Below are 14,697 nucleotides of genomic sequence, written 5' to 3'. Positions count from 1 at the left end.
CCTGACAGTATCGCCCATACCTTCACATTATCACAGAAACAAAGGCACAGCTGTGCCTTGAGTTTATGGTCAGGAAGAGCAAACAAAAGGTCAATGTCTCAAAAACCTGGGCTGCTTGACTTGATCATCTCAGAATGTCATCATATTAACCTCAAAATGTAAAAACACAATGTACATACTATTACATTAGAACCTAGATTTAACATTTTATAAATTTGTAATCCCACATTTACAAAACAAATAGATTAGATTCAACTGAGAAATTATTACCCTTTAAAAATTCAGTTATAACTAAGTCAGCATCATCTCATATTTTTTGCAATAAAATGTGTAAAAAGTTATTTATTTGGACAATATTACAATATAAAGAATTCTTAAAAAATAATATTTAGAACATTTATTATTATATAATTATTAAATAAAAAATAGCATAAAGAATTGTTTGTTAATAATAATAATTTATTCTGATGATTTATTTTTTTTTGGTTTTTTTTAGTGAAGATGATGAACAGGAGGGTCCCTGCCAAGCAAGGCATTAACCTTCATGTGGACTGTAACTAGGGCTGCACAATTAATCGAATTTCTAATCGCGATTACAATTATGGATGCCACAATTACGCAATCGTACAAAATGGCAATTAATCGTTCAAAGTCCAATTATGTTATTCTGCACACTTAAGATGTTTTTTTCTTTCTACATGTTATCTTAAGGGTTTTTTTCCCATTGTTTTAGTTTTAGTATAACATTATAATACCATTCATATTTTTACTATTTTTATAATTTAAAGAAGAAACCAATCCGATGTATAGTTGACATTTGAGCCTTAATACTATAGAAAAGCACTAAAGATTTTTCAGTTAGAGTGTTTCAGCATGTTTATTTTCATATAAAAATATGGCATGCAGTTGCATCAAACAATGGTATAAACATCAATCAATGTAAATTGTGATAATTGTTATTAATAATCGCAATTACAATTTCAAGGGAATAATCGACAATTATGATTTTTGTCATAATCGTGCAGCCCTAACTGTAACTGTACCTGTTCAAATTTCTTTCTCTGGTTTGGTTCACACAAGCCTTTTCTGGCTCAGTCAGTCTGTCTTTCATGTCAGACAGCTATGCCACAGACAAAAACAGCCGCACCTTCAGGACACAATTATAACAGTGGACTCATTTAAAGCCCCTTAGCTCTCATTACACAGATGCACGGGATGTGAGTATTGTGTGTGTGTTTGTATCCCTCTGTGAGTCATTTGGCTTAATGGCGTCAGGCTGGCAGCAGATGTGTCATTGTGCTTTTCAGTCACTAAAGATTACATTGCGTCTGGTGTCGACCAGTGTCGAGGTGTGGTATTTGTTTTGTTGTGCTCAGTTGAAGGCCAAATGATTGGAAATGTCTTCACAGACATAATAAAGCCAACCTAACTGGATTGATAAATTATATCTTAATCATTTGCCTATACTGTTAATTATAATCTAAAAATGTCTCTTTGGCTCCGCATAACACAGCTCACCCAGTGTTATGCATCTCATTAAAGAGGAAAAGCTGAAATGCAAGTTAGATGTCCAAGTGGACTTGATCTGGGAGAGACCTGCAAGATATCAGTGTTATGTAGACGACAGCCAGGAAGAGCGACACTTGAGCCAACACACCAACATGAGCCCACAACAGACAGGCCAAGGGCTGGACATAAAAGTCCTCTTTTAGTTCTCTGCAAGCTCATGAATAAAAGCCTTCTTAAGCAATCTAATGAATTAGAGTAATAGAAGGACGGACGGTGAAGACAATGTTTGGGGTCTGAGTCTTAATCCTTTGTTTCTGCTTTAATCTTCTTGAAAGAAGTCTTATATGTAATTTATTCCTGTGATGGAAAAGCTGGATTTTCAGCAGTCATTACTCCAGTCTTCAGTGTCACGTGATGCTTCAGAAATCAGGCTAATATGTTGATTTAGAGCTCAAGAAACATTCCTTATTATTATTAATAAAGCTGAATATGCTTAATGTTTTTGTGGAAACAATTATACATTAATTATTTGATGAATAGAGTTAAAAAAAAAAATGGTATAGTTATTCAAGTCTTAACTGTCACTACTGATCAATTCAATGACCAATCTTACTGACCGCAAACTTTTGAACGGTAGTGTACAGATATTTTCAGTGTAGCCATAATGTGTTGGACTTCAGGAAGCGTTTGTCCACATCAGTATTATGTGGAAAATGTGACATAAATGTAAATGTAGTGAAAAACATTGGACTAGTTTGGCATTGCACACAGTGTCTGAGGACATAATATGTTTTTACCCCTGGCTTTAAGCCCTACTGCAAGCATGAGAACTAGAAACACAATCTAATATTTAAATGTTTATTTTATCTGCACTGATGCAGTAGATGTTTATATGAAGAGACTCTGTTGATTAAACACAGCGTGGTATAAAACTATCAAGTAGATTCTTGCTAAGATGGTTTATTTCACTTTTATCTCTTAGAAAGAACTATAAATGGTAAAAAGAGCACATCTGTGAGTATGTGTGCCACCTGGAATATTATATACAATCTAACCTTTACTTACATTCCACTGCAATATAGTTTATAGTATTGTTTTTTGATTTATGTATCTGTTACAGATCATCTCTTTGGCTGCTTCACCCAATCTAATGCAAAAGCTGGAAGACCCACTGAGAAGTCACTCTGTATGACTTTTTTTTATTATTATTATTGTTTTAGATAAAGGTTGCACAATAGTTTCTGAATTTAGATGGAGGTACCTGTATCTGTAATAAGATGCTTTCTTCCTCTAGTGCCAGTTTACTGGAGAACTGTTTCATGTGTGGGTTGTTCTGTCTTTCTTGGTCTTTCTGATCAGTTTTCAGGTTGCCGATTTCATCCTCCATGTTTTGTATCTTCAGGTTGCTGTCTTCGATCATTTCCATCACCATTTAACTTCTCATAGAAAATATACAATTCCTGCTCTTTTTCTACAAGCTGCACAGCCTTGACAACACAAACACAGATACAAAGTTATGGTGCAAATGCCACCCCAGACTATAAGAATTCACCTCAAACATCTATAACTCTCCCACCGCTGGGTGCGTTCTTGCATGGCAGCCTCGTAGCTCTTGCACATATGCAACTTTTTTGCTCTAGCATGTTGATTGACTCCATGAGTTTGCCGAGGTTCAATTTCTGCTCCTCTCATTTCTGGTACATTTCTTGCAGAACCTGTAACACCCTTGTGATCTCATTCTTCATATTGTCTCTGAGCTTGTAGCTGTGAGAGTGTTGTAGACTGGACTTTTCCAGCCACCCAGAGTGTAACCAAGCACATTAACCAAATATTATTTTATGGTGTGGTGTAGTCAGATTGTAGTATGCAAAAAAATAAATAAGTACTGTATAACGTATAACGTGAGAACTACAGTACTTGTCTTTGTTGATAGCAATCGATTGCAGTGTCTTAAGATTTTCTTCCAGTTTGGCCAGCTTCTCTTGCACCTCTGCCAGGTTCTGGTTTGAGATGTGGATCAGGCTCAGGTATTTGTTCCGCTTGCCCTTGGTGACTTCATACAGTTTAGAAAACACACCCAGCCTGTTGAGGGATAGAAAACATTCAAATACACATTTACTGAACAGACTACAGGCTAACAAACCTGATTCTTTCTAAATTAGGCAAAAGTTTCAGCTCTGTTTCAGCCTGTCTATAGAGTATGTGTCAGTCACCGGTAAGTACCTCGACTGGGTCTCTTGAGTCTGTTTCAAGTGTTCTTGAATAACAAGTACTTTCCCCTACAGATCTTGCTTGACATGCTTATATTTTAGCTGCAACAACAATCATATCAATCATCTAGCATAACAGAATAGCTCACCCAAAAATGACAATTCTGTAAATCAGGGAACCTCAAATCTGGCCCATGAGATCCACTTTCCTGCAGATTTTAGCTCTATCCATATTCAAACACACCTGAGCATGCTAATCACTGTCTTCAGGATCATTAGAAAATCACAGGTAGGTGAGTTTGATCAGGGTTTGAAATAAACTCTGCAGTGCAGATTTGAAGAACCCTGCTGTAAATATTTTGGATAGGTAAGAGCTTAACCTGTGCTTTGAGGAGCTCACGGCTCTTCTGCTCTCTTTCATCTGCTTTGATAAGTATGAGATGATGAAGTATAAGTATGAGATGATTGTCTCTACGGCGATAGGACTCTCTAATCAAAGCCTGTTCCTGTTCCACGTATTCTTGAACCAGCTGTATCTTCAGCCCTGCTACAGACTGCTACTCTCTCACACATAGACACATGAAAACATACATGGACACAAACTCATTTTGTAATGTATCTTGCCACACAACTTAGACATTATGTCAACTGAAAGCCATTTGTCATAATGTACTGTACATACCTTGCTAATCAAACTGCGTTTTTCCAGATCTCTTCTTCTCTGCAACAAGCAGTCACCATCTGAGACTGTCTCTCTCTACACAAAAAAAAGTTAAACGATAGAAAACAATAAAACAAGCAAATTATTTCTTTATAGTCACTTTTGTACCTTCCACTTTTGTATAGATTACTTTTGTACCTTCACTAAATGGTGTGATAAAAATAATTTATAAAAGAAAAAATATTCAGGGTAGGTGCTCAATTAATATTAGCTCATAAAACTATGATGTTACCATATATTACCATAATGCTGTTTAAAATAGTTTTATATAGAGTACAGCATCTCAAAACACAAGACATCAACTTCCCAAATGTAATTCATGACAGCTACTATACGCTTTATTTCAGCATAACATTTAAGAAAAGATCATTCAATTTCAGTGTCTCTTTTTGGGGACCTTCTTCCATTGTAATGAAAAGACAGCTGGAAAGCAGACAGAAAATTACTAAAATTACATGACTACCAGGCCATGTGTCTTATGTAAAAAAAAATATCTAAAATACAAAGTAACTAATAGTTCCTGTTATTATAAAATAACTATGATCAGCCTTTTTGTACATAACGTAAGAAAGAAATGGCGTCACAGCAATTCTGAAATGTAGGACGTCACAAAATATTTCATTTCCACTAAACATCATTCTTGTGTTGCCAAATTCTGGTAAATCTTGAAAACACTCTTACAGTATGATTATTAATATAATTATTTATTATTATCATGTTTTGAGTCACCTGAGCCTGGGTCCTCTCATGCTGCTGTTGAGTGTTAGCAAAGGAGTCTCTGGCCTGTTTCAGCTGCAGTTCATTCCTCTTCAGGACTCGCACAAGCTTGTCTTTCAGCCGTGTATCTCGAGCTAGTTAATCACGCAGAGACTTGCACTCAGCAACAATCTGCTCCATGTTGATGTCCAGCAGAACCCTGTAGTCCAAAACAATCAATCCTGTAGATTTACTCAAAAATTTCTTTATTTGACTTATAACACAGCTATATAACTTTTTTGCAAACAGATTTCTTCCTCCAACCCCCAAAACATAGCCTCTTTTTTCATGTATTATTTACATATTTTACAAAAGGGTCTTTTGAAGGCTGTTTCTGAAGGGTCTTTAATCTTAGAAACATTTTGGGTATTGTCAGAGTAGAGTTCTGATGTAAATCCTAATCAATCTGTCGAGAAACTCTGAGATAACAACATTTGATCCATGAAGATGGCCTCTTTTTCTTTGGTCATCTGCAGTTCTTTGAGGAGTCTGTCTTGTTTGTTCTCTGCAGCCACCAGCTGAGACTTGTGGTCTTCCATTTCTCGTACCACCACTCTTTTGGCCTCCTTTACCTCCTTGCACTTTGTCTCCATCTTCTGCTGATGCTCCATGTGCTCCTGACGATGTTGCTCTGCTGTTTGTGTTGATCTTTTGCTGTTGTTTGATTTTCTAGTTATGTTTTTGATGTATTAAGGTAATGTGATTTTGCAGCTCTCTATGACAGTATGTACTCCATGGGCTTTATGTCTTCTAAGATATGACTTATAATGACAATAAGTATACTTGAATACTTACAAATACTCAAAGTTACTTGAACTTTCAAATACTTTCCATTGAAGTATACTACTTTTGTAAGGAAACAGATGCAGAGTAACAAGACAAATATTTGATTTTCTTTGTGGTGCAGGACAAGACCCCTGTGACTATGCAGGAACAAGACACATTTGATTTCTTGTGGGCGACCCTGTCGATCTCCTTTCCCAGTTGAACAGGTATGAGAAGCACCTGAGCCAGCTCAGCATGGTTAAAAGGACTGATAATTTGGATTCCACTTAGTGGTCTTGCTTACCTAATTTCTTTCAAGATGTTTTAAATTCTCCAACTCATGTTGTTCTTTCTTTATGTTTCTGTTGGGTCTCCATGCTCTCAGTTAAAGTCTTCACTTCCTGTCTAAGCTGAACCATCTCTTTTCTCACCTCCTCACAACTATTCTTCAGGGCCATGTTCTTTTTTTTAGCTCCTGAGGATATACAGGACAACAAAAATATATACAGTACAGAGAGATCCAAACGTTTGTGACCATATGAATAAAACAAAAACTGTCCGTCTTCATTTCAGGCTGCAAAGCAACAAAATGTGATTTTAAAGGGGGGTGATACTTTTCTATACCCATTGTATCTATATATTTATTTATTCATAACTTAAATAAAGATACTGTGTTTATTTTTATTTGTTTATTATTTAATTTTATGTGGTTTTTTATTTTTGTTTTTTTTTGGTTTTTTGTTTAAGTAGAAGGATCTGAAGTTTTATTATTGCAGCAATTCAGTCTTTTTTGTGTCTGTGTTTTTAAGCGTTTCAGTCTCCCTAGTGAAACAACATTAATTGTCTGGAATACCCGGTGATTAATTCATCCTAAATCATCACCGTCTCAGCAATACTTACAACCAGTTTAGATTGGTCCTGGTATTCTTTCTCAAGGCAGAGCTTCTTCTCTTTTAGACTAAAAAGGAGAAATAAAATTCTGTGAAACAAATTTCATGAATTTTAACAGAAATCAGGACGTGAATAGAATCAAGATATGAAGCAATTCATACAAAAAGGAACTCAAATATGCATGATATAAACTTGCAAAATAATCATTTTTAAGCACACAGGATATTTCACAAGTACAACTGTGGCTAGAGTTATTGAACATTTTAAAGGGTTGGGGTCCTATTATGTTTTTTCACTTTTTCAACTTTAGTTAGTCTGTAATGTTGCTGTTTGAGCATAAAAAATATCTACAAAGTTACAAAGCTCAAAGTTCAATTCAAAAGGAGATATTTTATTTAACAGAAATCACTTTTCAAAAACTACAACGAACGACTCGTTTGGACTACAACGCATCTTTTCCGGGATTTGTGATATCACAAAGATCGACGAATGGGACGAGACCTGGTTGAGCTGCACTAGAGAAGGCAGCAGGTGTTATCACTATGTCGGAGACACGCTAGTGTTTCCAAGGCAGACAAACTTAGAATGGTTACAATCATCTGGGTTTAAATTGATTTGATTTTTGATGGAATATTTACACTGAAGCTCACAGCAGGTGGCTATGGTAAGGAGACATTTCCTGACAGGCGCTGAGTGCTGCCAATCACAACACAGACTGGCCCAGCAAACCGATCACACCACATTTAGTATTTCAGAAGGTATGCCTTTATTTGAAACAGGAACTATTTGAGCCGTTCATGCCAGACTGGAGAGGGAGAGGTTGTAATAATATAAAATATGTGAAAAATAATGTTTTCGAACAACCTAGTATGAGAGCCTGTTCTAGTACACCCTCAAAACAAAATCAAGAATTTGTAAAAGAGCATAAAAGGACCCCTTTAAATAAAACTGTTCACAAACTTGAGGCACATGTGTACAAATATTCTAGCTGAGCGCAAATACTGCTTTCAACATGAACTAAACTGTCCCAAAAAAATTAAGGTAAAGGTGAGCAAAAGCATGCTGTGCAATGTGAATCCATGTCAGTTTGGCTAAGGATGAAGGACCCACTCAGGACATGCTGTAATAGCCATATGTGTAGAAACTACATCTGGCTTTAATATACCTGCAGTACGAATGCCCGACTGACCAACTCACATAGGTAAAATACATCTCTAGTGATTCTCAGATGTGTTAGAAGTTCACACTTAGAAGTTCTTAAATCATATAATTCATGTTTACATGAATGTTAACACAATCAGTAAATTCACTGTTATTATTTAGTGCTTTTTGTCAATTAGAAATTTATTTATTTATTTATTGTGGCACCTTTAACATATAATTTCACGTAAGCAGTGAGGTTTTGATCAATCTAAAATTTACCACATCAAAATGGCACACAAATTTACCACACCAAAATATTACAGGTCTGATTTAAGATTATTAGTAGCTTTTGCCCTTTTTAAAAGTTATTCACAGATGTTTGTTGCAAAAGTCACATAGAAAAAGGTCAGCAAACACTTTCTGGCAGGAGTGTGAGCTATGACTCAGCATACATCATGCATTTTGGAGGTGTGATTTTGTTTTCGGACACAAGGAGGCGAGTGTTCAGAGAGATGCAGATATAGTACAAGTCACAGCAAGTCTTCACTAAAATATGCTAAACACCTCTTCCTTCTGAATATTTTAAATGGAGCCTAAGCAAATCCACACATCTTGGTCCTGCAGGACATCTTACCACTCAAACTGGAACTGCATCTGGTATTCTCTCTTCATCCTCCTTCAGCTGGTTGTAGTACTGCAGAAGTGTCTGTTTCATTCTGCTGACCTCTGTGTCCGGTCCCTCAGGAAACAGCTCAGCCTTCTCCAGCTCCTGCTTCTGCTGCCCTAGCATGGTGTGTAATGCCTTCGCCTCCTGCAGCAGAAGCATTTCAGATTCCTGAGAACTTCTAAGAGTTTCATGTTTCATTTTCAAGAAGTTGAAACTGGCCCTAAGATGAGCCACTTTCTCCCCGCTGACCTTTCCCGTGGAGAACAGCTAAGGACAAAGATGAAAAAGAACTATCAACGATCCAAATAAACAGATTATATAATTGCTGTGCAGGGCTGAGATCCATCTAATGTTGAAGATCTTTCACATTAATATTAACTGCTTTGACTTAAGCTTAATTTAACTTATAGATAACATGCAAATGAAAACAAGGCTCTGTGAGACAGTTAAATAAGTTTGTACGGTCTTAAAATGCAGTCACAGAAAAGCTGAAAAGGTCTGTTTTCTATTTTCAATAATGTAGCAATACAGTACATGTTAATTACAAAACCCGCAGATTTCTGTTGGTCAGCGTGGCAAATTTATGTTGAATTCCTATTAGAATTATTGGATTTCACCTCACAAATCTGTAAAACAACAGTAAATGCAGTATGATTATTTCTCATTTTCATCACTAGTGTTATCAGCAGCTGTGGCCTAATGGTTAGAGATTTGGACTTGTTACCCGAAGGTCGCAGGTTTGAGTCTCGGTGCTGGCAGGAGTTGTAGGTGGGGGGAAGGTGAATGAACAGCGCTCTCTTCCACCCTCAATACCCATGGCTGAAGTGTCCTTGAGCAAGGCACTGAACCCCCAGTTGCTCCCCGGGCACTGGATATAGCTGCCCACTGCTCCGGGTGTGTGTTCACTTCTCACTGCTGTGTGTGTGTGCACTTGGATGGGTTAATGGCATAGAAATTTTTCCGAGTATGGGTTACCATACTTGGCAAATGTCACAACTTAAACTTTCACTTTTTCATCAAGATGTTATTTACTAGAAGTAAGGTTTTTTTTTGTTTTTTTTTTGACATTTGCTGGCCATTTTTCTTGAGGAGCAGCTTGTGTGTTATCATTTCCTATTTATAGCACTTTTATTTTGAGACAGACTTCCTGCAACGACCCAAGGCAGAAGACTTAAAGCTGGTTACTGTCAAGATTATGAGAAATTATGAGGCACACATGTGGAGGACCAGCTTTGAAGTAAGACACTGGAGCACATCTTACAATTGGCAGCTGGGATAACACATCTCTGTGCTGATCTATTAGAACAAAAAAAAAAAAAAAAAAATGTAAAAATGGAGTATACTGATGATAACAGACTTCTGCAGAAAATTGCAGCACCAATTCTTTTGGAAAAAAGCTCTCAAAAACAAAACTGTGAAGCTATTTCTGGCAGATGTCTCGACACATCTGCTTAAGATTAAATAATTACTAGAGTTCACTACACCAAAGTCCCAAACAAAGCTTGTTCCTATTACAGCCAGTATTACAGTAAGACACTGCTTCACAACAACAAATGATCCTATGCCAATACAAACATATTAGCAATATGTAAAGCAAACACATGACAGTATGAATAAATGAATGATGACAGACAATGTTTTGCAGAACACCACAGCATTTACAGGAATACAGGAGGCACATTCTTTCATATACTGTCGATTAAACAAAGTAAAAAACAAAGACAAACATAATTCCTAAATACATGTACTGATTCATAGTGTTGTGTTTTAAGAGAAAGGGTGAGTAATCCTATTTCACCAAATTCTTCCTGCGTTGATGTTGACTGTGCAATTATGTAATACACAGCTGCCCCACCCACACTTTTGTTCTCTCTCTCTCTCTCTCTCCTCTGATATTAATGGCAGAGCTGTTGCACTTTGACGCAGTTCTCTCTCTCAGTTTGGATCACTTTATTTGAGACCATGAAACTGGTGTACGTGTGCTGTTCTCTGCTGATAGCCGTCTGGCAGGAGGTAGAGGCTTCTGGTAGTGGCCCCTCTGGGGTTCTGGAAAGGGTGTCAGGAGGTTCCAGCTGCTCCCAGGTGAGGCTGAGGCCAGCTGGGCAGTGTGAAGATGAGGAAGAGTGCCCGTACCAGATCACACTGCCAACGCTGACCATCCAGCTTCCCAAACAATTCCGACAACTGGAGAAGACCATGAAAGAGCTGCAAAGCTTGAAGGAGACAGTAAACAGGTTGAAGAGCTCCTGTCTGGAGTGCAGCTTGCAGCAAGTAGACCTCAACTTGCAGATGGACAGCAGAGACCCTCCGACAAACAGCGCAGAGCAGAGTCGAGGGGATACCAGCACGAGAGTCTACCAGAATGGGAACAACAGTAATAATGACATTGTACAACACATGCAGGTGAAGATGAACCGCATGTCTATCAGCCTGAAGAACGCACGTGCGCATATTAACTCCCTTGAGGGCCGTCTGGAGGAACTTAACCTCCTCAATCTGCAAAATGTGGAGGATATAGTGGACAGAAAAGTTGAGAACATTACCAGGGTTGTCAACAAAATCAGCAGCAACTGCACACATTGTCCAGGTCAACAACAACAACTACTTCAGCGTAAGTTAAATAATTCTACTTAAAATTATGCAATGGGAGTACATTTTCATGAATACTGTATGGAAATATGGTACTGATGTATATATAATGATGTTTTATCTGGAAGACTATAAAGAAGTCTCTTATGCTCACCAAGGCTGCACATATTTGATCAGAAATACAGTAAAAACAAAGATAATATTACAATTTAAAATATCTGTTTTCCATTTTTATAATTCTAAAATGTATTCCTGTGATGGCAAAGCTGAATTTTCTGCAGCTATTACTCCAGTCTTCAGTGTCGCATGATCCGTCAGAAATCATTTAGAACTTATTTAGGACACAGAACTGGGGTAAACTAGAAAATAATTTCCAGTAAATCATTTACAAAAACCTCATTGAATGCTTTCAAACTGCCTCCTCAAACAGGGGCTATCACATTAAAGTTTCTTCAGTTTATTATCAAGCACAATTTAACTGCTAAGAGAGAGGCTGCTGGAATAGTTTTGCAAATCCTCATTGAAATCTTCTGACTTGGATTTATAAAATCAGATGTGGAACGAAAATGAATTATACCAATGCTTGCATTTCAAAAATGAACCCTGGTCATCGAATCACATGGTGATTAAATAAATGTAATAAGCACCAAATTAGAACCAAATTATAACTTTTTGGGTCATCTACACAAGCATCATGCATCACAAGCATCAGAAGACAAACAAATAAAAACACGTACGTGTTTCGTACATTCTAACAGTTTAAAATCTGTATGACCTTAAAAGGATAGTTCACCCTAAAATTACAATTCTGTCACCATTTACTCACCCTCATATTGTTCCAAAGCTGTAAGAGTTTCTTTCTTCTTCAGAACACAAAAGATATTTTGAAGAATGATGGTAACCAGACAGTTGCTGGTAGCCACTGACCTAAGTAAAAATAAAATACTATGGAAGTCATTGGGAACCAGAAACTTTAAGGGTTACCCACATTCTTCAAAATATATTCTAATGTGTTCATTACAAAAAAGAAAATCATACAGATTTAATTCAACATGAGGGTGAGTAAATGGTTGACTAGATTTTTATTTTAGGGTGAAACATTCCTTTCCGTTCCTGATGCGTGTAAAATTATATAGAATGCTTATAAGTCTCTCTCTCCACAGATCTCACAAACATCCCTCTCAGAGACTGCTCTGACATCAGTGTTCTAGGGCAGAGGAAAAACGGGGTGTACCAGGTGACCCCTGACCCCAGAAATGGCAGCTTTGCAGTGTACTGTGAAATGGAGGAATTCGGTGGTGGGTGGACTGTCTTGCAGCGTCGCATCAACGGCAGCGTGAGCTTCAGCCGCACCTGGGCTGAATACAAGAAGGGCTTTGGTGACCCTAAAGGGGAGTTCTGGCTTGGCAATGATAAAATCCACCTGCTCACCAAAACCAAGGACATGATCCTGCGCATTGAGCTCGAAGACTTTGAGGGCACACGTGGGTATGCCAAGTATGAACAGTTCTACGTATCCAATGAGTTCCTCAATTATCGTCTGTCTTTGAGCGGGTACTCGGGGACTGCTGGAAATGCTCTGCAGTTTAGCAAACACTTCAACCATGATCAGAAGTTCTTCAGTACACCAGACAAGGACAACGACATGTACCCCTCAGGGAGCTGTGGGGCGTACTACGGATCGGGCTGGTGGTTTGATGCCTGCATGTCAGCAAACCTCAATGGCAAATACTACAAAACAAAGTACAAAGGGAAGAGGGATGGGATCTTCTGGAGCACGTGGCACAACCTGACTTCTGAGTACTATCCGACTAACTACAGACAAACATTTAAAAATGTCAAAATGATGATAAGGCCAAAGAATTATGCACCCTAAGCCACCTTAAGTATAAATGAACAATTATTTTTGGGGCAGTTACACTCTTTTCCTCAAGAACGTATTTCAAACATTGCAAGGCACATAAAAATACTATCCATCATCTAGTCTGAAAATGCCAGGTCTTTTGAGTTATAATTTCATGTTATTGTGTATGTGCTACTGCCATCTTCTGTTTAACTGGTTTACTACACCATCCTCTTTACAGACTCTTTTTTTTTTTCCATGTGTTGATGTATTTAGTGGGACACACTGAACAGCTTTTTAAAATAGTTAATTTGATTTATACCATCCATGATTTGTTGGTGGACTTTTTGAATTTTAAATGCTGAAAGTTACTTTTTTAGGCTAGATGTTTTTTTTAAACAGATGGTTGAAAGCTAACAGACATGGACTAAAGGCCCATGAGGTTGATATCTGTGACATTCAATGAGGAAATGTACAGTATTTATTGTGAAAGCATGGGATGATTATTTTTTATATATATATATATTTTTTAAGTATTGCTGTGTGATTTGGCAGACCTTGATGAATGTTTTTTTTTTCTTACCAGTCTGAAATTAATACGTTTAGTTTTTTCTAATCATCATTAGCCTGCTTTTTCAGAAACTATTTGTATATTGGAGAAATTATATCAAATATACGCTTTTAAAGGTACTTTCATGTTTTTTTTTTCATATTTTTTCATACAAATAAAACTGTATCTAAACGTTGAGAGTTGATTTTGGTCATTCTTACAATCATTTGGTTGAGCACATTTTTGTACTCAACTCAATTCTGATACTGTATACAGTTTATCACTGCATTTTACAATGCTAGGCCATCATTACAGGTAAGCAACAGTGAATTTTATGTAATATAGATTGAAAGAGTTCCAATCCAAAATACACAACAGCTGTATTAAGAGTAATAATCACATTAGTGTCATGGTATTTTACTAGTTTTGCCAGTTTAAGGAAGGCAAGACACAGGCGAACAAAATAAATTATTATTATTTTAAAGAGCTTCTACCTGCTCCAGGCACTGCAGGGCTGAATTTGCTGATAAGACAGCAGGTTGTTCATGATGTGAATCAGCTTCTGGAGCTATTGCAGAAATGGGCGTGGCCCTCTCACTACAGCCTTCCTCCTCCTCAGAGCTCCGCCCCTCTGCTTGACTCATGAGCTTTGAGCTACAAATAAAACACTTAACGTATTTTTAAAGACAATCATATGGAAAATGACAATGTAATCAGCTAAATCAATACATGGATTATTTCCCACTGCTTTACATAATCCCTGAAATCTTAAACAACACCTCTGCATGATATAGATCTAGGTTTCAGTGCAGCTGTAGACAATTAACCTCATTATTTGGGCCCACGTAACATATTTAGTGGAGGAATCGGTCAGCTGAAAACGCTTTCAATCTTTCAGTCACAATAACACACGCTAACGCTAGTTATAATGGCTCAACATAACGCTGCACAGAGCCATTCAGGTAGACGGGTAATAATTTAAACCGTATTAATATACAGTATAACGCATAAAATATATATTGTATTAGTATAGTAGTGTAATATTTTAAAAGT

At 37.2% G+C, this 14,697-nt stretch overlaps 1 protein-coding gene, 1 long non-coding RNA gene and 1 pseudogene across 4 annotated transcripts; 1 reads left to right on the top strand and 2 right to left on the bottom strand.

Moving 5' to 3' along the window:
* Positions 1 to 1,030: 1,030 nt before the first annotated feature.
* LOC109064651 lies at positions 1,031 to 5,829 on the bottom strand. Of its 3 annotated transcripts, none has more exons than XR_006156777.1 (4): positions 5,170 to 5,823; positions 4,402 to 4,476; positions 2,771 to 3,591; positions 1,031 to 1,147 (listed from the first exon to the last, which is right to left on the bottom strand). It is a non-coding gene; the product is annotated as an uncharacterized LOC109064651 (long non-coding RNA). The 3 variants fall into 3 exon arrangements; XR_006156778.1 differs by lacking the exon at positions 1,031 to 1,147 and having other exon boundaries at positions 1,986 to 3,591; positions 5,170 to 5,356; positions 5,769 to 5,829; XR_006156776.1 differs by lacking the exon at positions 1,031 to 1,147 and having other exon boundaries at positions 1,986 to 3,591.
* An 863-nt stretch (positions 5,830 to 6,692) lies between these two features.
* LOC122134237 lies at positions 6,693 to 9,008 on the bottom strand (annotated as a pseudogene).
* A 1,541-nt stretch (positions 9,009 to 10,549) lies between these two features.
* LOC109067945 (fibroleukin-like) lies at positions 10,550 to 13,842 on the top strand. Its single transcript, XM_019084822.2, has 2 exons — positions 10,550 to 11,273; positions 12,415 to 13,842. The coding sequence occupies exons 1-2, from the start codon at positions 10,625 to 10,627 to the stop codon at positions 13,125 to 13,127; spliced, it is 1,362 nt and encodes a 453-aa protein (XP_018940367.2). The 5' UTR covers positions 10,550 to 10,624; the 3' UTR covers positions 13,128 to 13,842.
* Positions 13,843 to 14,697: the final 855 nt, after the last annotated feature.

The sequence above is a fragment of the Cyprinus carpio genome, chromosome A4 (assembly GCF_018340385.1).
Source record: "Cyprinus carpio isolate SPL01 chromosome A4, ASM1834038v1, whole genome shotgun sequence".
Taxonomy (NCBI): Eukaryota; Metazoa; Chordata; class Actinopteri; order Cypriniformes; family Cyprinidae; genus Cyprinus; species Cyprinus carpio.
Note: the sequence above shows the minus strand (reverse complement) of the source record. Positions and strands in the feature narration are given on the sequence as shown.

What these genes read in the sequence shown, in the direction of transcription:
- LOC109067945 (XM_019084822.2), top strand. Translation starts at nt 10,625, where the DNA reads ATGAAACTGGTGTACGTGTGCTGTTCTCTGCTGATAGCCGTCTGGCAG. An exon ending in ACAACAACAACTACTTCAGC is followed by an intron (nt 11,274 to 12,414) that starts GTAAGTTAAATA and finishes CTCTCTCCACAG; the next exon opens with ATCTCACAAACATCCCTCTC.